The sequence below is a fragment of the Sardina pilchardus genome, chromosome 24 (genome assembly GCF_963854185.1).
Source record: "Sardina pilchardus chromosome 24, fSarPil1.1, whole genome shotgun sequence".
Lineage (NCBI taxonomy): Eukaryota > Metazoa > Chordata > Actinopteri > Clupeiformes > Clupeidae > Sardina > Sardina pilchardus.
In genome coordinates this window covers 9,064,475-9,084,498 of record NC_085017.1, presented here as the reverse complement: position 1 = coordinate 9,084,498, position 20,024 = coordinate 9,064,475, and the positions used below count along the sequence as shown (strand labels likewise).

General features: G+C 40.9%; 2 protein-coding genes across 6 annotated transcripts; one reads left to right on the top strand and one right to left on the bottom strand.

The window, feature by feature from the left end:
* The first annotated feature begins 5,717 nt into the window (after window positions 1-5,717).
* Window positions 5,718-9,079, top strand: LOC134072316 (small ribosomal subunit protein eS19). The gene is made up of 6 exons (XM_062528942.1): window positions 5,718-5,827; window positions 6,328-6,398; window positions 6,541-6,641; window positions 6,869-7,052; window positions 8,325-8,379; window positions 8,642-9,079. The coding sequence occupies exons 2-6, from the start codon at window positions 6,328-6,330 to the stop codon at window positions 8,666-8,668; spliced, it is 438 nt and encodes a 145-aa protein (XP_062384926.1). The 5' UTR covers window positions 5,718-5,827; the 3' UTR covers window positions 8,669-9,079.
* On the bottom strand, window positions 9,073-17,538 carry LOC134072314 (trypsin-like). Of its 5 annotated transcripts, none has more exons than XM_062528938.1 (8): window positions 16,773-17,527; window positions 16,507-16,570; window positions 15,742-15,934; window positions 13,336-14,735; window positions 12,567-12,717; window positions 11,624-11,880; window positions 11,137-11,273; window positions 9,073-9,684 (listed from the first exon to the last, which is right to left on the bottom strand). In XM_062528938.1, the coding sequence occupies exons 4-8, from the start codon at window positions 13,373-13,375 to the stop codon at window positions 9,535-9,537; spliced, it is 735 nt and encodes a 244-aa protein (XP_062384922.1). In that variant the 5' UTR covers window positions 13,376-14,735; window positions 15,742-15,934; window positions 16,507-16,570; window positions 16,773-17,527; the 3' UTR covers window positions 9,073-9,534. The 5 variants fall into 5 exon arrangements, with proteins under 5 accessions (XP_062384922.1, XP_062384921.1, XP_062384920.1 ...); XM_062528937.1 differs by having other exon boundaries at window positions 15,772-15,934; window positions 16,507-16,577; window positions 16,773-17,519; XM_062528936.1 differs by having other exon boundaries at window positions 15,772-15,934; window positions 16,773-17,515.
* Between the last annotated feature and the right edge of the window lie 2,486 nt (window positions 17,539-20,024).

Here is a 20,024-nt window from a genome sequence, read left to right as displayed (position 1 = left end):
AAGATAATATACCATCAAACACAAAAGTACAGTGTGCTCTCGACGGTAAAGTTGGCAAATGACAGCACATTCACACGTAGAACAACACCTCCAGTTGTAAGTTCAGTTGTGAGAGTAATATCAAATCTACAGTTGCAAATGGTTGGATGGAAAAATCATTCAAATGTTAGCGCACTCTGCTGAATGTGAGTGGGCAACATGCGAGCTGCTGGGCAGAAAAGGGATGACTCATACACCCACAAATTGTGCCATGCAGGTTACCATGACAGTCACATGTGTGCTTATCATAGAATGGCTTTAAAGAATTAGTGACATTCAGAGGAGGTGATTGGTAATCAGCTCAAGGGTACATCACTGAAGTTATCAAGTCATTCTCAGTAAGTCATCTCTCTCAAAGATGGCAAAACCATGTGTTAAAAACAACTATAAGGATAGTGATATGGCTAATTATGTCACAAGGCAAACTCAAAGCCCTTCCCAATGACAACATAGTAGGCTACCTGGAGGACCTTTTCAGGATGTACATTTACTAGGTATTGCCTTGGTATCAATGATCAATAAAGCACCAGCCAACACTTGATTACATGTTACCAGGACTGTCAATTCTCTAGACATAAAAGATGAGAACCACTTTTCAGGATACTGTACATAACAGCTGTTCTAAAATGGCAGCGAGCAAGGACTCGTTAAGACCATGCATTGAATTCATTTACAGTAAATTCAACAGACCCCTTTTCATGTTGGGGAATTGCTGCCAAAGGATAGTTCTTCATGTGAAAATGACGCTACGAAGATCCTTTATGTGAAAAGAGCCATTTTTACTATGCCAGGAACAGAAAACATTTCCAAACTTCCTGGCAGAGGAGCTTCAACAACACAAGGACAGAGGGTGAATAGGAGACATAAAAATGAGAAACAATGAGATACTGAGGAATATGTGTGTGTGTTTCTGTCTCAGTGTGTGTGTGTGTGTTTCCCTCTTTGAGTGTGTACGTGTGTGTGTGTGTGTGTGTGTGTGTGTGTGTGTGTCCCTCTACCTCTTTGTGTATGTGTGTGTACTATATGTGTGTGTGTATTTGTGAGTGTGTGTGTCCCTCTCCCTCTTTGTGTGTGTGTGTGTGTGTGTGTCCCTCTCTCTTTGTGTGTGTGTATGAGTGTGTGTGTGTGTGTGTGTGTGTGTGGTGAGGTGGGGGTGGCGGCGGTCAAGAGGGGTCAAGGGAAATTCTTGCTAAATTGACTTTCACCTTGATGCAGGAACCATTCTCTCTCTCTCTCCCCTCTCCCTCTCTCTCACTCACTTCTCTCTTCCACTTATCTCTCCTTCTCTATCTCCCATCTATCTCTCATGCCTCTTTCTACCACTTCCATCTCTCTCGGCCCCCTTCGTCACTGACCCCCACTCTCTCCCTCTCTTTCTCTCCGTCTCCCTCCCTCTCTCGTTCGTTGTCTGGTTTTCTGTCCATCACAGTCTGGCAGCCCTGCCCGTGGAGGTGTGTGTGTGTGATCTCATTTAAAATCCTCCGTGCAGGCCTGAGGCAGGTTAAGTGGTCTCTCCTCTCTCACACACACTCAAGATGCATCAACTCACAAAGAGATCCATTTCAATAGCTAATTAATTCAGCAATGGAGTTTGAACTAGCACTTATCAAACATACACTCGCACACTTAAATATACACATACTGTACCCTTGAATATGCACTTGTATCTCAAATACCATACACTTAAGGTATGAAGTGGGGGTGAATGTATGTGAGACAGATGTAACGGTGAAGGATATATGACCTTTTGTTTCAAAACAATATACATGTATATCCTCCTTAAGAATGAATTTGTATTGATAATGTTTTTATTTTTACACTCGCACACTTAAAAACACACATACTGTACCCTTGAATATGCACTTGTATCTCGAATAACACTTAGGATATGAAGTGGGGATGAATGTGTGTGAGACAGATGTACGGCGAAGGACAAGAGTTTTGTTCCAAAACAATATACTGTATATCCCCCTTAAGAATGAATCTTTATTGATGATGGGTTTTTTTTTGTTTTTTTGTCAGGTTATATCAGTGGAACTGTGTTTGAGCTATTGTTAATTCATTTATTTTTACTAGATCAAAACAACACAACTGTTTTGATTTATTGATAGTATTTGATATTATCTGATATTGATACTCATTTATTAGCCTATACAGCTCTTCACAATGCTAGTACTGTAGAACGATACATTGACTTAAATGGGATTTCACAAGGTTCTACGGTGAAACAAATTCATGTAATTACCACTGCAGAGATATAATTACCGCTGTCAATGGCAACAGGTTTTGTGCTCCTGATTTATGTCTTTCAGTATACACCTGAAATATTTTTTAATTCATGATTATTCTTAAAAGCTGAGATATCGTGTTTTGGAACCAAATTCTCCATGTGAACAGAGGGATATGTAAAGATGATTTGCCCCCAAGGTAAAAAAAAAAGTATAGCTTTGCAGGAAGCAAACCTATAGTGCGTGACTCAGGCACATGGGTAGTATGACTCGTGTCCGAAACATCAACAGGGTGAGGCATGGCGGCAGCAAGTGGCTGTCCATACCATAGATAATCTAGATACCAAACGCAGATACCGCATTGGGTTCCAGCAGGCTTGTGCAAAATTCAGAATTCAATTGAGAATGACTCCTAAATTCCAATTCAATTCTTAAATATGAATTGAATTTGAATTGAGGACATACTGTAACTGGATATAGAATTAAAGTTTGACTTTGAATTAAAGGAAGCAGAACTGAAATTCAATGAAATTCAAAGAAATTCATATACATAGTTTATTAATGGTAGTGTTTAACAATAAAGGTACACAGTATATGTCAGATATCAAACACACAACTTTTAATTCAAAGCAACCAATGACATTTCCAAAGTAACCTTCCAAAAACTGAATTTATGTGAGATTCAACAAATTCTTTCTGTTGTGTGATTGTAGAATTGTTTTTGAATTGCCCTGAATTCAATTCCACTTCCTGTCATTTCAATTCCAATTCCAGTTCAACTTACTGTGCGGTGGAGCCAATTCAATTCAAATTCAAATTAATAAATGTAATGGAGGCCAATTCTAAAATTTGGAATTTTGCACAAGCCTGGGCTCTTGTTTTAGTACAGGCCTTTTTGTCCAGCTCCCTTTTTAAAATTGGATGTGCGTACTTTGATGGCAATACTGATACAGAGAGCAAAATAACCAGCTCTGGATCTCTGGATCAGTACCCTCATCCAGGAACGCTTGCATACGGTTCCTCAGTCTTTTGACATCAATATACTCTAAGTGCAAATGTGTTAGAAACAACACAAACGGGATGCATCAATGGGGCTTAAGCATTTGCTAGCAAAACCTATTCTACCACAACTACTAGCCTCAAAGTTATCATTATTATTTTCTTCTCTCATTGTCTTAAATCTTCCAATTGTATAGCACTTTGAGTTGCATTATGGGTATGAAAGGTGCTATACAAATAAAGTTTATTATCTGGACATAGAGATGTTAAAAACAGCACAAGTTGTGTTATTTTCAATACATTCATTCTGAGAGTGTCCTGTAGAGGTACAGGGAAACAAAATTAGCACTGAATCTCTAAAACAGGGTGTAGGCCTGTTACAGGATACAGGAGATGAAAACTACATTGCCCTACAAAGACAAAAAGAGAAGTGTGCCCCCTGCTGACGAGTTTGCTGCCCTGTCACAACACTACAGGATTTCATCCTCTCTATATATCTTGGTACCGTACCGGTAGAATCACATTGCTACCATACTAAAGTAGGCTACTTTCTTTTCAGTGAGAAATAGTGAGAAATATTATCTACTTTTTGAAAGTAGTCGTTGGATCTTTGGTAATGCTGTATGTATCAGATCTGTTCTAGAACAGACGCTACTTTTCCCAAATCTGCTGACATCAATTCTGCTTCTATAACTAGCCTGGAGACCAGAGCAGACTCTTTTCTTCGCAGAGTCTGGCCTAGATGCATTGGCAAACTTTTATTTCCTGGTTTATGGACGCTTGTCTGAAGTTTGAATTCATTGGAGTTCAATCACTAACGTTTGGTAATGATGTATGATAACCACGCAGGGGACACAACGATAACGATAGGCTTGAAACTTAAATGTAATCGCTCTTGGGAACGCCCTCTGGGCGGAGATGCACTTGCCGGAGTAAACAAAGTTGAATCAAGCTATACCAGACGGAGTATGAAGAGAAATTAAATTGAGCGCAAGTACGCAGTCAGGCGGAGCCAGGCTACAGTATCACATGAGGTAGAATGACAGAAATATCTACAGAGCAGACTGAGCACAGCTGGAGCATGTGTAGCCTACTGTTGATACACCTTAAATATATTGCACATAAGTTGTGAATTTTTCCATGCATATGCATATTATAGTGTCCTCTTTGATCATGGAACATTTGAAAGACATACAGTAGGTGATCCAGAGGTATTAGCAAAAGTATTCTTTCAAAGTAAGATGTTCACTTCACAATGTAGGCTACTGTACCTTCGGCAATGAATAGCTCACCCTCATGTGACTGTTAAATGTAACTGGTATCATTGTAAACATTATTCTGTGACCTAAAACTTGCACATTTCATGGCATTGTGTCATGTAAGTGTCGTGGCACAGAAAATTACCCTGATGAAGGCATAAGCCGAAACGTTGGTCAATAAAAATCTTGAAGTTCCGAGTGTGCCACGACACTTTTGTTTAAATTTAACCTTTCATTTACCGCCGTGAGCACCTCACAAGGTGTGCGTTACTCATACAAACAAAATTGTGTCATGTAAGGTCATAGTAAAATCTAGAGAAATGTGTGAGGTGGTCAGCGGAGTACAGTTGAGACACAATGTATTGTTTCATTTAATTTCATTTGTGTTCGCCATATCTGTTCTGTGTAATATTTTGTTCTTGCTTTTTTTCCATTTCAATTTAAATGAAATTAATACATCTGAATAAAAACACTTAACCCTATTGCTTTTTTAATTTTGGCATTTTGCAATAAATGGTTAGTTGACTTAAAAATGGGTGTCTCAACTGCCTAAGTAAGTTACTGTTTAAACTGTACTCCATATGAGTACAGTTGAGACAGTCGAGACAAAAAGGCACCTTATGTTCATGAGGCAATTGTGGAAAATACAAACTACTTATGGGTATCATGGATTGATAATATCTTAGTCTACTCTACAATCTAAGGAAATGGCATGTGGAATGTTATGTGGACAATTTGATTTTGTGTCAGCGAAAAGTGTCACAACTATACTCAAACTATAGCCCTCTCCAGTCCATTTTGCAATGCAATGACTTGAGTTTGGTTTTAGGCTATCAAGATAAATACAAGATAATCCCTACATGTAGGCCTATAGGCCTTTAGTTATGCTTCCCTGAATTTCCCCACTTACATAGGCCTATAGCTAAATTAAACTGTAGTACACTGGGAAACCAAGCATTTGTTAATGTAATCTTATCTCAGATCTTATCTAAGCTATTCAGCAGTAGTTTAGTATGGATTGAAAAATGAATGAATGAATCCAAAATTGAATGTCTCTCTATTTAGCCCACCTGCCCTGGGCCACATCATCTGGGTGCTGCAGCAAAGTGACTGTTACTGTCGTTTCTAGCTTTCACGTGTGTCTAATTTAAAGGAGAACAGCTAAAATCTTCGCTTGGGTTATTCAGGGCCAGTCGACTGCACTCCCCTGCTGTAATATGTACTGTAGGCTGGTCTCGCCAACTCAACTCTCGCCTCTTCAGCATATTTCAGCACCACTAGCGCTGCGGGAGGCTGAGTAAGGTAAAATGCTTTTGATTTTAAACTTAGGCCTGTTTAAACTCAATAATTCCCCATGGAATTCACATGTAGACCGTTGTGAGGGAATGGTCGACGAAATACGACAAAGCCGTAATTGCATTTTATCTCCAACGCTGTAAGCTTTTTGATCTTAGCAAGACAATGATGCAGATATAGCTTACCTTTCGTTGTTTCAGTTCTGAAGGCGCAACCTTTTAAAATATTTATCTAGCATAACAACCTCATTGCTATCCTGACGAAAATAACAGTGGATATGCGGTAGAGCGTGGAATTGTGCTAAATTAACCCATGCTCAATCTTGTTGCCTACATTTACAGTGATGGCTAGTAGGCATTCTGGTAGAACTAAACGGCACAGTATGAAAGTGCCTGCCACCAGAAATCTGTTGTATTTTCTGTAGCCTATGTGACAGCTAGGAGTTGATTCTACCCACTACGGAACCTGCCATTTCTCTGCGAAATACAAATGAATATTTTCTGCAGATGCCGGGTGTTACAGTCAAAGACGTCAACCAGCAGGACTTTGTGCGGGCACTTTCTGCTTTCCTCAAAAAGTAAGATCAACTTGCAAAGCGTTGTGCTTCTCTGGTGTGATTAACTTACCTCGTTTTAATGGTTATTTTGTGTTGATGACGCATAGACGGTTTCAAAATATAGTTTCAGAAGTGAGTCACTTTCATGGACATCCTGTTTCAGGTCGGGCAAACTGAAAGTTCCAGAATGGGTAGACACAGTGAAGCTGGCAAAACACAAGGAGTTGGCACCTTGCGACGAAAACTGGTTCTACATTAGAGCAGGTAGGTAGCCTACTGTAGGTGAGAGAACTTTATCCCAGGACAGGTGATCATTGATACATGCTCTAGAATGACAAATCAGGGAGAGCTGCTGTAGGTTATTACACTATTATTGGTTTGAGTTCTTCTAATAGGTATTATTGTAGGCTATACAATGCACAATGTGTTTTATGTCAAGGCTTGTAGCACCTCTGGACTAATCAACATTGCCAATAATATCTGAACCGTAGCATCCACAGCACGCCACCTTTACCTCAGAGGGGGTGTCGGAGTTGGTGCCATGATCAAAATCTACGGCGGCCGGCACAGAAACGGAGTGTGCCCGTCCCACTTCAGCGTGGGCTCCAGGAACGTGGCGCGCAAGGTGCTGCAAGCGCTGGAGGGCCTCAAGATGGTGGAGAAGGACCCTAACGGGTAAGGCGTAGAACCGGAGACTATCTAACGAGGAGACACAGCACTCAAAGAGCCCTCCATATACAGTAAATGCACAGGGTTAGTTCGTAATGCCAATCAGGGCCGGTTCTGCCCTGTGTTTGGGTGGGTGGTAGAAGTTTTGGGTGGGCAACATCAAATTGGGTGAACATTGACATAAATACAAAACAAAAAAAAATCAGTAGGCTAATACTAGATCAAGTTGCTGCAGTCAACAGGCAGGGATGGACAGTATTTCTGATACATACATGTATTTAAAATAAATATCTCATTCAAAATAGTATTTTGTCATTCGTAATTTATTTTGTTGAAGAAAATGGCTTTGTATTTTGTATCAAAATGCTTATAAAGGTGTGTATTTCTGTAGCTTAAAAATACTGCCAAATATTCTTTGGTAAAACCAATAGCCTACAGTTGGTGATGTGATGACATTTTAAAAGGGCAAAACAATGAAGCCTCTGACTGGTGCTGATTTTGCCCAGACTTGTGATCATAATATTGTTCCATCCCACCAAGAGTCAGAGTTTAATAAGCTGGTTTATTAGCAAAGTTCACAAACGAGCTTTAGAACAGCAAAGTTCACAAACGAGCTTTAGAACAGCAAAGTTCACAAACGAGCTTTAGAACAGCAAAGTTCACAAACGAGCTTTAGAACAGCGTGACCCAAGTCTGGCCCCTAGCCCAAAAAGATCCCGAACTTCCTATTCCCGGGGGTTCCGCCCCCTTCTCACCAGGCTGCCAACAATGAGCGTGGCCCGGGTTATACTGTACATATAGCGCGGGCAGTGCACCCTATGATTGACATCCGGTCACTACATTATATTGAGATTCAAGAAGATGATCCAGTCCAAGATGAGTAACTCGATCACTCACAATACACTCCCTATCACACCAACCTCAAGTTTCTTGGGAACTTTAATGATCAGTTTTCTGAGAACTTTAGTCCCTTAGTCGGAACATGGAACCGGTTATGTGGTAGCTCTGCAACAGTGTTGGGCATATATTGACAATGTCAGACTTTTCTCCACATTGTACCGCTTGCCGAGTTCAGTTGTGACTATGTGAGTGCATGTCAGATACAGTATTTAGGCTATGAGATGTAACAGGCGGGTCAGCATAGTTGACCTGTTGACTGTTTGCAGTTTATGGCATATAACGTATAGGCAGAGAAAAGCTGTTGCTTACTGCCCACTTAATCAACACAGTCAGTGTACTGACTATTAGTCAGAGAGTTTGACATCTCCTTTCCTACAGGGGTCGCAGACTTACTTCTCAGGGTCAAAGAGATTTGGACAGAATTGCTGGACAGGTAATGCTTTTACACCCTTCTAATACTGAAATGATCGCTATTGCTGGGCATATTCTTATAAATGTAACACCCCCAATAATCAAAGCCAGCCAATACAACCTTCCAATAACCATAAATATTAATGATTATAGAGCATGAAGAAGTGTCCTCAACTCCACCACTGTTTAACCCAAACCCAAAGTTACACCTTTGTATTTTCTGTGTGCTTTGGGCCTCATTGGTCATTTTATAAGATTGAATTTCTGTGCTTGTATAACCACAGGTTGCAGCTGCAAGCAAAAAACAGTGATATCTCCAGAATGAGAAGAATCTTGGAACTAACACTGTTGACCTCCGCAATTCTGATGTGCATGGGTGATGCAAATGGTATGGAATTTAGCATGTAGAGGAACTTATAGTTCATGGAAAATATCACAGCCAAACACACTGTACACACACACTTGAGCTTTTCTCTCACTGAGGAAAAAGTTCAGTAATATCATGTTCTCGTCATACAGAGCTATGGTTTTAAGTATGCAAAATGTTAAGAAAAATGCCAAAGAAGTAATGCTAATCAATTCTCTACAAAAATACCAGTGATCAAAAATAAATAAATGAAACGTCTTGCCATAAAGACTATGCTATGCAGATAATACTTGAAGCTTATGTCATTGCACTTCCGATGGTTTGGTTTGCGTGTTTATTGAATGAAGTCTGTTGAATGCCATGTTAGTCCCCAGTTGTCTTTATTGGCTATAGAGTTCATTATGACAGTACACTCTTAGAATATAATGTGCTTTAGAACCAAAAATGGTTCTATTGCATGCTTCATAAATGGCACTTTAAACCAGTGGTGTAGTATACGTGATAACGCAGGACTACGCAGTATGCCCACTTCAAAAGCACCACTATCTCAGTATATCCACTTAAAATGGGCAAGGATACGTATTAACACATTTGGGGTTGATCACAGTATACCCACTACAGCTACTGTACATCACAGTATAGCAGCTACAGATAAGTAGACTACACCACTGCTTTAAACGATTTTGAAGTGTTCATCAAAGGAACCCCTAAGGGTTCCTTAAAGCCTGCATGGTTCCATATAGCACCCCAAGAACCGTTTTTGTGTAGAGAGTGTATAGTTCAGATGGAGCAGAGGTGTGTATGGGTTTTTTAGTTGCTGTTCATGACACTCTGGATCCAGCTGTTGTAGCGACACACGCGTGCGTAGACACTGGGGTGGCCCTTCTGAGCGCACTCGTAGCCCCAGGACACCACACCCTGCAGCTGGCCTCCACACACCAGAGGTCCACCAGAGTCACCCTGTATCAAATGAACACGCACACACACACGCACACACACATACATACAGACACACACAACGCGCAGACACACACTCACACACAGAGGCACAAGCAACACAGACACACACAAAAGCCGTCAGCGCATTCACACACAATCGGTCAATGCACGCACACACACACACACACACACACACACAGACACACACACACACACACACACACACACACACACACACAGACACACACACACACACACACACACACACACACACACACACACACACACACACACACACACACACACACACACACACACACACACACACACACACATTAATAAGTCATTCAGCTGCATGGGCTTTCAGTTCTCTTTACAGTATGGATTTTGCTGTTCGCTTTCTGGCAGCTCATTCTCTGTACTTGTACTGTCTTGAATAAGTAAAGTGTGATTATTTATTGATGTTTCAAGGTATGTGAAGAAATGATGATGTCACCAGATTCCAGATTGTGTGGTTAATGAATTATATTATACAACAATTGGGTTCTATGAAGCTGTTTCTTTGTTTCTGATTGGCCGAGAGACGTTCCATGAGTTGAAATATCCCACGATAATCCACTCGGACTTTTCACAGCTAATAATAAATCACTCCGCGATACAATGTCAAGTTGTGAAGTGTAAAACGAACTGTCATGTTGCATCCAAGCTGAAATACAGACGCTCACAACATAAAATATGACGGAGGTGGATATTAGCTAGTTGGATGGCATGTAGGCTAAGTAAAATAGTGATGTTTCAAAGCTAAAAGCATGTCCTAACCAGAGGCAATGCGAGCTAACGTTTATTAGGCTAGGCCTACATTGCTTGACAACGGAAGAGATAGAACTAACGACTGGCTTTTGGCCATAGCAACGTGCTTTTAGAACTAACGACTGGCCTTTGGCCATAGCAACCATTTAGAACTAGTAACGTGGCGGAGAGAAGTAGTTCTACAAACAAGACAGTTTTAGCGATTTAAACGTTTACATTATAATGGGAAATTAGCGCAAAAAAACAAGTGGTAGAATTGTTGTATAAAAGCAATATAGCACTCGTGATCGTGGGTTGTTGCTGGATATTCCCACGGGTGTTGTTGCCTGCGCCACTCGGCCTCCGGCCTCGAGGCTACGGCCGAACAACACCCGTGGGAATATCCAGCAACAACCCACTCCCACTCGTGCTATATTGCTTAAATATAAGGAGTCAAGTGATGATCTTTGTTTTTTTAATAATTCCTGGGGTGTCCTGCAATTATGATAAAAATACTTAAAGGGGTCATCAATGACTATGATATCATAATTCCAGAAGATACTTGTATTATGATATTATGTGTTCAGCTGTTTCCCATTTATATGATGTCACAATAACTGTAAATTGATTATTGTGTCATAATTGCTGGGGGGGTAGTGGTTATTATGATGTCATGGCTCTGACCTGGCAACTGCTGGCTCCTCCATGCATGAAGCCGGAGCAGAGCATGTTCTCTGTCATCAGGTGGGGGTAGGCGTTCTTGCAGATGCGGTCGTCGATCATAGGCTGCCTAAGGCACTGCAGACGGTCAGGCATGTTAGCTGATCAAGAGAAAACACACTTGAGTGTAGGCCTACACCATAGTCCACATCTCAAGTTCGCTTCAAGTTCGAGTCATGCGAACGAGTCCCTGCATATGACTGCAAAAATGTAGTGACCCCCAAATTAATTGATACAACCTACATTTCATGTACGCAATCATGATACACAGCAGCTGAGAAACACGCTTGTGCGTGCGCGCGCGCACACGCACACACACACACACACACACACACACACACACACACACACAATCTTAGGAGGACTTTTGGTGCCCATGTCTATGGCAAAACAACACATGACACACACACACACACTCACACATCTTGTCCAGACCAGGACATATACCCACTCTGGCCACCAGTGACGGTGTTTCCCCACCCGGACACCATGCAGGGCTCATCGGCCACGGGACACCTGCTGGGCAGGGACACGGTCTGCACGTAGCTGTTGAGATTAGCGGAGCGGCTCAACTTGATGAGCATGATGTCGTTGTCCAGGTTGTTGTCGTTGTAGTTGGGGTGCTTGATGATCTTGGCGGAGTTGATGTGCTGCTCGGTGCCTTCGTTGGCCTTCAGGCTGTGCTCACCAAGACGCACACTGATGCGGCTACAGGGGGGAGGAACTGGACTTGAGAGGAGCTGGGCTCAACTTACTGTAATGCTAATGCTAATGCTAACATGACTGAGTAACACACAGTTTAAAAACTAGTAGAGTAACTACATTTTGCAGTCGTTGGCTGTCAGTTCACCTATTTCATATTTGCACAGTGGTTGAAATAGCCAATGACTTACTTTGAAATTGTTTATGTAGGCCAACAGTAGTTAACTACTGAATCTACATTAACATCAACATTTTTGGGTCATAAATGGATTTATGTTTCTAGTCTTCCATTGGTTTTCTAGTGTAGGCTTAATTGAAAACCCTTTGACCAGCATTCTAGTTTCTGTACAAAGCTGACATTCAAATGAATGTACCTGGGTGGGTGAACACAGTGTAGGCCTACTTCAGTTTTTCCTCCTATTGCTGTAGAAAAGACATAAAGTTTCCTACCCCAAACTAGAAAAGTCGCTTATCGCCTACAGAGGGCTTAGACAGAGTTATGAGGTTATGTGCCATCAAAAGGATTTTGGAAACGTTGTATTAAAGTCTTAAAAAAAAATGTTAAGGGTGTCTTGAAGTTTTAGCTTGGTGGATTCCGACACCCTAGCTACAGTAGGTGGATCCTGTGTCGAAAAGCTACAGAGAGGCTCCCTGTTTGTGTTTGCAGCGAAGGGGTTGGTAGTGCTACTCACGACTTGTAGCAATGGGCAGCAGACACGACCCAGTCCCTGGAGATGAGGGAGCCACCACAGAAGTGGAAGTAGCCGTCGCTCAGGGAGACCTGGTAGGGAGCGGAGTGCTTGGGGCACTCATAACCTCCCACCACCTTCTCATCGGTGGCCCCTGTGGACACAACCCAACCACAACAACAACATATGTACTGTATTATAGATAGATAAGATGGATTTTACTGCAGCAGACAAGATGCAATGTGGTTAGATGCAAAAAGCACAGACACCAAGAAATAGAGAGAAACCCAAAGGTAGTACTGTATGTGATTGCAATCCACATAACAGCTGTCTGTGCATTTGCACTTATTGGATCAAGGCTACATAATTTACGGTGTCAGCTGTAGTTCATTGAAATGAAATAAAATAATTTATTTATTTACAGGTGAATCTAAAAAAAATAGAATATCATGGAAAAGTTTTTTTTTCCCATAATGTATTTCAAAAAATGAAACTTTGACCAAGATACATTATTGAAGCTTTTAGCTCATAGGTGACACAGTATGTTGTGAATAATTAGATGAAAGCACTCTGCCCAGCTTAATGTTTCTTAGAGGAGACATTCTACCCAGCTTAGTAGAATCAAAGATCCTTCATTACTATCCGCTCTGCTTTAACCCTCTCTGGTAGCGTTTCTTAGGACATTCTTAGAGGAAACATTCTACCCAGCAGCACTAGCTCAATACCACTTTCATTGAACCCCCTGTGTGTCACTTCTCTGCGGTTTACTTACAAGCCACTCCGAGCAAAGCCAACACAATCAGGATCTTCATGTCCGCCGCCGGTATGAAAGCCGTTCGCTGTACGGCAGGGTCATGTCTCCTCCATTTTATACCTCTTGCCAGCCCACAGCAATGTCAAGGTTTATCAGTGCTGTGGGAAAGCTGCAGGTGCATCCAGAGCCTTCACCCCATCTAGGAAAGAATGGTTACGTTGACTAATTCACCACATACGCCTATGTGTAATGCTTTTAATTCATTACACCAATATATGTTAGATGTCACAGGGTCAGCATCATGGTTTGTGAGAAGGAACTCTTTTTTGCTTCTATATGGTTCTATAAATGCCGTGGTTCATGTTGGTATATGCCTGTAAGCTATATGGTACTGGAACAGATGTTGCTAGGGGAAAGTAAATAATATACGGTGTTCTGGCCTTGTGTTTATCAACGACATTCTGTTTGGTTTTATGTATTTTTGAATCTCTGACATGCTAGTTGAGATAGTAGACATACTGTACAAAGTAATGGAAAGTCTGGGAGGGAACGTTTATGTAAGATGCTAATGTATAGATTTTTCAATGTCATAGGGCATAGAGTGCTGACAGCCTATAGCTGCTGGTGAAAGTCATTAAGTAGTTAAAGTACAAGGATTATAACCTTTTGTACTTGTACATTGACAGCAGCATCTGTAAAACAAATCTTGTAAAATTAAATGTCTTGGAGATAAATGATTTTTTTCTGTTTGTCAATCTGCCATTTCTATTTGAGCTATTAACTGACAGATAGGCCACACTTCTCGTGATGTCAGCATGGAGGGGGTAGAGGCCTGAGATCAGAACAGGGCAACAGAAATCAATCAGTTCTAGAAGCCCTACACAATACACCCATTATGTTTCCTTGGATTTGTAGCGGTTATGAAACTGCCTTGGGTGTGATGTGTGTTGAGCTCCAAGTAGATCAATTGAGTTTGCTGAGAAAGTGGAGAGAAGGCCCTGCTAAGGCCACACATGTAACATCTAGAAAGCATCACTGATGTGAATGACTATGTTTTAATGTGATTGGATTTCTTTTGATTATAATAAAAATAATAATAATAATAATACATTTTATTTAAAGTGCCTCTCATCACACCCAAGGTCACTTCACAAGGTTGGAAAATAATTTCATAAAACTTTTTTATCTGAATCTAATCATTAATTATATAATAGTATTGTTGAGCCTCTTTACAGAGGCAAAAGTTAGCATTCCATTTGAATTCATCAAAAGTATCATTCAGAATCAGGTTTTATTCAGTCTGTCCATTCCGTCAAGGGGCTCTGCTGTTTTAGCGACCTCACAGGACTGGAGCTGGGGTGGCCACAGGTTCCATGATGGCAGACAGGAAAGCGGAGCTCAGACTGCTGAACATGGACCTGTAGGGCACAGAACACACCACGCCACACTCATTTAAAAAGCAACAAAACCGATTCAGCTGCGGTGGAAGTGTGCCAGGATAAAGGGCCTCTCTCATTCGTCTTTTTATCTATCCTCCCTTCCTTCCTCAGTCCTCGTTCCCACTGATCTAGATAAAGAATGATGGGGCGGCAACAATGGGATAGTCTATCCGGTGTATAGATCAGCCGGAACGAGCCATGAGGACCGAGCATCGAGGAGAGAGGTTGAGAAGGGGCCATAGTCCTGTGTTTGTGTCCCATGCACGTAGTGTGTGATGACAATTACATCAACACGGCATGCAGGTGGTGTCTTGTGCCTTTCAACATACATGACGGCGTGTCAATCATGCACATTGTGTCAATCACGCATGTAGTGTAAAATGTACTCAAAGGAGTATGCCACTACCTTATCTGTACAGGATCAAAGTTTTATTACATGAGGGTTTATTACCCCTGCCAAGGTGTTTATGTTTTCATCAGGGTTTGTTTGTTTATCTGTCTGTTTGTTTGTTTGTTCTCAACATAAGTCAGAAAGTTATGGGTGGTTTTTTCGCTGAAGTTTCCAGGGAAGGTCTGAAATGACCCAAGGAAGAAGCGATTACAAACATTACGGAGTGATCCGTATCGCCGTCTGGATCCAGAAGGCAGTTATGTTTTCACTTGGCAGTTTGCGCTCTCTGAGTGCTTTTCTAGTTAAAGCATTGCTGCTGATTGCCTCCATAGACTTTTTAGCTCTCAAAAACGACACTATCGACTGTAGATCTACAGTATACTGTAGTAAACAGGTTTTGATATGTAATGAGCGTGCATGCACGCGTGTTCAGATTTGGATATTGCCTCAGTAAAGAGTTGACATTACGTCTTGGTCTCTGGTCCATTACTTAGAAATAGAAATAAGCACTATAAAATACGACACATATACGAGAAGGTCTTGAGGGTATAAATCAGAGGAAGACAGAGGCTGAGGTCAGGTTGTTCACTGCACCGGAGGTGTCTTAAATGATCGGTTTCTCACTCCATAGACCGCTGCAGTTTTTTACTGAGGGCCTCAGCCGTCCGGTCCATAGTGCGGTCCCAGAGGTCGTGGAAAGGTCGGCTGATGGCGGCTCCTACGGGGTCCACCAACGCCTCCTCTGAGTCCGAGTCTGAGAACCCTGTAATGGGGAGACTCCCCACGCCTGCCAACAGGCAACAGAGAAGGTCAGAGGTCAGATGAGTGAGTCGGCCTACTCAGCCTACACAGTGACTCTCACCAATCGAACCACTCACTCTAACCCTCTAGCCTACTATGCGCTCTTAAAAAAGGGGGGGTTCTTGGGGTGCTATATAGAACCATAAAGGCTTTAAAGAATCATTAGGGTTCCTTTGATGGACCCTTCAAAATGGTTTAAAGAGCCATTTAGGGGTGCCATATATGAAGCATGTTTTTTGATTCTATGCAGCTCTTTTTTTTCTAGAGTGTACACATGGATTAAAAGGGGTTGGTTGTGTTTCAAATATCTGAACCAGAGCTATAGGACACTCTGATCTTTGCTCTCGACACATGCAATAATCTAACAAGTCAAGTACACAATTTCTCTCTTGAGTACTTAAACACACACACATACACATACACATACATACACACACACACACACACACACACACAAAATCGGAGACAAGACATTTACAATGATTTCGTAAGAAAATGCAGATTTTTGTTTCCCATCAGGCTCACACACACACACACACACACACACACAGATCTTACTCAGTGCAAAAGCTGTGATGATGACAATGACCAAAAGCGTCTTCATATCGACAGAGAGGGCAACCTTCATACTCACACAAACACATCACAGACAGAGAGACAGAGAGAGACAGAGAGAGACAGAGAGAGAGAGAAGGAAAAATCATTAAATGGCCCATAGTCTCAACAGACCATTCATGAATGAATACAAACCCTCTTACTAAACACAACTTGACCACCTTCCCCCCACACACATTAGAGCTAAAGAAATCCGCATTGACACTTACCTGTCTTCCACAGATCTTTGAAAGACGCTTCCTGTGAGAACACTGTGTGAATTTCCCTCCTAGTCTATGTGCATGACTGTCTGTATGGTCTTGGTGAGATAAGCAAATATTGAAAGCTGCGGACAAGTCATTCACCTGATCATGGCATCCAATCAAAGCTGTTGAACCCGCTCCCCCTTGAACCGCAGGGGTCTGTGGCGCCATATCAAATCAAACTCACTCGAGAGAGAGATTTAGCACAGCGTCACTATAATAGCAACCTATCCTGGTCAGAAAATCATTGGCCTTATGTCTGGCTTAATTTGTTCTACCGGATCAAAAGCTTTGGCCTTGGTTCAAGAATAATTCATTTGTCATTCATCGCAATCAATGTTTTGTGAAGACCAAAGTATCAGTTTTACATGAAACGTAGGCAGATCAACAGCCTAAATATACAGTATCTGTAATTACATTGTGATTCGATATAGGGAAAAGTGAAAGCAGATATGTAAAGTGCAAAGCATATTTACAACATGACCACTAGGAGCTGCTTTTGTTACAGTTCAGACAACATCTTTACAGACAGTTTACACATAATTCATTGTTATGGTCATGGTGATGGTTATAGTATTTGGCAGATGCTTTTGATAGTGCAACACTGTAATAATTCACACTATTTAAAGAGAAAATATGCAGGATTGGCGATTTCATCTCCGGTTTCGGTTGCGTTTTTTGTTTTCGCTCGTTTTATGCTTGCATATTTCTCTGCAGAGCTTCCCCGACAACTTTAGCGTGTATATTTATACATATATAAGCTATATATGTAAGGGATAATGTATAGAACGCCGGTCATTATCGGAAAATAATTCCCGACAGGATGAACTGAACCCCGATGCACAGCGGTTTTGCTTCGTCCTGAAGGGAATTATTTTCCGATAATGACCGGCGTTCTATACATTATCCCGCTTATTATACGGCTACTTCCCAATACGAGAAAAGAAACTCATCTCAATGTGTCTTTAGCAATGACTTGGCTACCGTTTCGTGGCTTCTGCAACAACTAGCGGAGTGAACCCGTTGCCATTGGCAGCGGTCATTATACCTTCGGAGCGGTCATCTATCAATAATGACCGGTAGAACGTTGGGAAATCCCATTCAAGTCAATGAGTGTTCTACTTGCAATGTGAAGAGTATAATAAAACTAGAAATGCAATTCCAAGGAATTACCAGTGCATGAAAATGCAAAAATAGATAGATAATGTAGATATGGTTACTAAGGTGTAGCTAGGGTAAACATGGTGGTTGCATAGTTTACAGAGAGTTGATAGTGTGAAGATAGACAGTTTAAAGATGAAACATTCCAGTTCTAACTTAACTAATGATTTCTATTCATGTTAAAATGTTGATTAGCGAACTTAGCTAATGATTTCTAGCAGTTACGCTAAAAATGCTAATTATGCTAGCAATGCTAACTTTGTTAACAATGCTAACCAGGTTGATTAGCTAACTTAACCGATGATTTCTAGCAGTAATGCTAAAAATGCTAACTATGCTAACAATGCTACATTTGCTAACAATGCTAACCAGGTTGATTAGCTAACTTAGTTGATGATTTTTTGCAGTTATGCTAAAAATGCTAACTATGCTAACAATGCTAACTATGCTAACCATTCTAACTTGCTAACTTGCTAGTGAGGACTTTTATTTTGAAACAGTAGTTGCTAGGGTATCCACTGGTGCCCACTAACAGGAATAAAGAAGATACTGTAGTATAATCATCTTGGTTGCTATGGAAACTGTCATAAATGCTTAATTTTAATGGCTGCTATGTTGGTTGCTAGGTACATGGAGGTTTCATATAGTTGACTGGGGGCATAGTTGATGATAACTGACAGAGTGGAATGGTTGAACAGTTAAATAGTTGAGTAGTTTCAATGGTTAAATGATTTAATAGTGTATTACTGCAGTGAGGACTTTTATTTTGAAACAGTTGTGGACAGAGGAAACAGTTTAACAGGATATGTAGTCTTCACAGAGAGATTGTATGCTTAAAGCCTGAGAGAAAGAGAGAGAGAGAGCTGCTGCAGGTGGGGCTGGCCACCTGGCATAAGATTCTAATTGCTTAACGACCCGATGTTGATGTCATAGAGGCCAATGTTAAGTCTATGGGGAAATGTTTTAATAGTTTTTAATTTATAGTTCAAAAAGTATAAAAGTTACAAAGTTGAAAAATACAAAGCACACCTGTCCTAAGTAAGACCTACGTAACAAAGTTTGAATGAAGTTTCTACGTTAAACGGTTGAGACTGCATTAAAGGCGTTAGAAGAAGAAGTTTTATAAGAAGTTTTGGAATAACAGTACAGTGCATTTTCATGCACTGTAAATATATAAATTGCAAGCATGGTTCTTCTTGTTCCTTACGTGTCTCAGCCTTCCAGATGTAAACAAGGAGCGATCGTCTCCTGAGCAAACTGCAAAGTTGCAATAGCAGATAGGGACACTGGGGGCGGGAGGAAATATTACTGTTTTCGATAAAACTGGTCAGTCGAGCAAAACAACGATTTCTAAGTGATTTTATGACTATGAAAAAGTTGCATAGGGTCTCTTTAAAACATTGGTGCTGTACATGACCAACCCAATAACCTTCAATTTAACCCAATAACCTTCATTCAATAATTCTTCATAATTCCATTGAAAATGTTTTGAAGGATTGAAAGTCTGATGAAACAAAAGTCAATTCCAGAGCAAAAAAAACCCTTTACCATGCAGTCCATCTCAACATATTGTTTAATATACAGTGAGGAGAAAATTTATTTGATACCATGCTAAAGTTGCCTAAAAAGAGGAATATAAAATCATCAATTGACAATTGATCTTAATGTCTTAATTAAAAAAAATAGTAAAAATAAAACCGCTAAGCACCCCAATTTTCTTTGTGATTGAAGAATGTTTCGTAAAGAAATAAATGTTCTTCCTGAATGCTAGGGGGAAGGAAGTATTTGACCCCCAATGTAACCCTATGGGAATTTAACACATAGGGTTAACATAGGGGCAGGCAGATTTTTATTTTTTAAGGCCAGCTATTTCATGGATTCAGGATATTATGCATCCTGATAAAGTTCCCTTGGCCGTTGGAATTAAAATAGCCCCACATCATTACATACCTTTCACCATAGCTAAAGATTGGCATGGTGCTTTTTCCAGTAGGCCTATTAGCCTGTTTGATGCTCATTGAGCTCAATGCAAATCAACAGGCTAATAGGCCAACTGGA

Coding starts and splice junctions, on each gene's coding strand:
- LOC134072316 (XM_062528942.1), top strand. CDS start 6,328: ATGCCGGGTGTTACAGTCAAAGACGTCAACCAGCAGGACTTTGTGCGG. Junction 7,053..8,324: donor GTGGAGAAGGACCCTAACGG/GTAAGGCGTAGA, acceptor CCTTTCCTACAG/GGGTCGCAGACTTACTTCTC. Junction 8,380..8,641: donor TGGACAGAATTGCTGGACAG/GTAATGCTTTTA, acceptor GTATAACCACAG/GTTGCAGCTGCAAGCAAAAA.
- LOC134072314 (XM_062528940.1), bottom strand. CDS start 13,375: ATGAAGATCCTGATTGTGTTGGCTTTGCTCGGAGTGGCTT. Junction 11,881..12,566: donor GCTGCCCATTGCTACAAGTC/GTGAGTAGCACT, acceptor TCCCCCCTGTAG/CCGCATCAGTGTGCGTCTTG. Junction 11,274..11,623: donor CACCGTCACTGGTGGCCAGA/GTGGGTATATGT, acceptor TCTCTTGATCAG/CTAACATGCCTGACCGTCTG.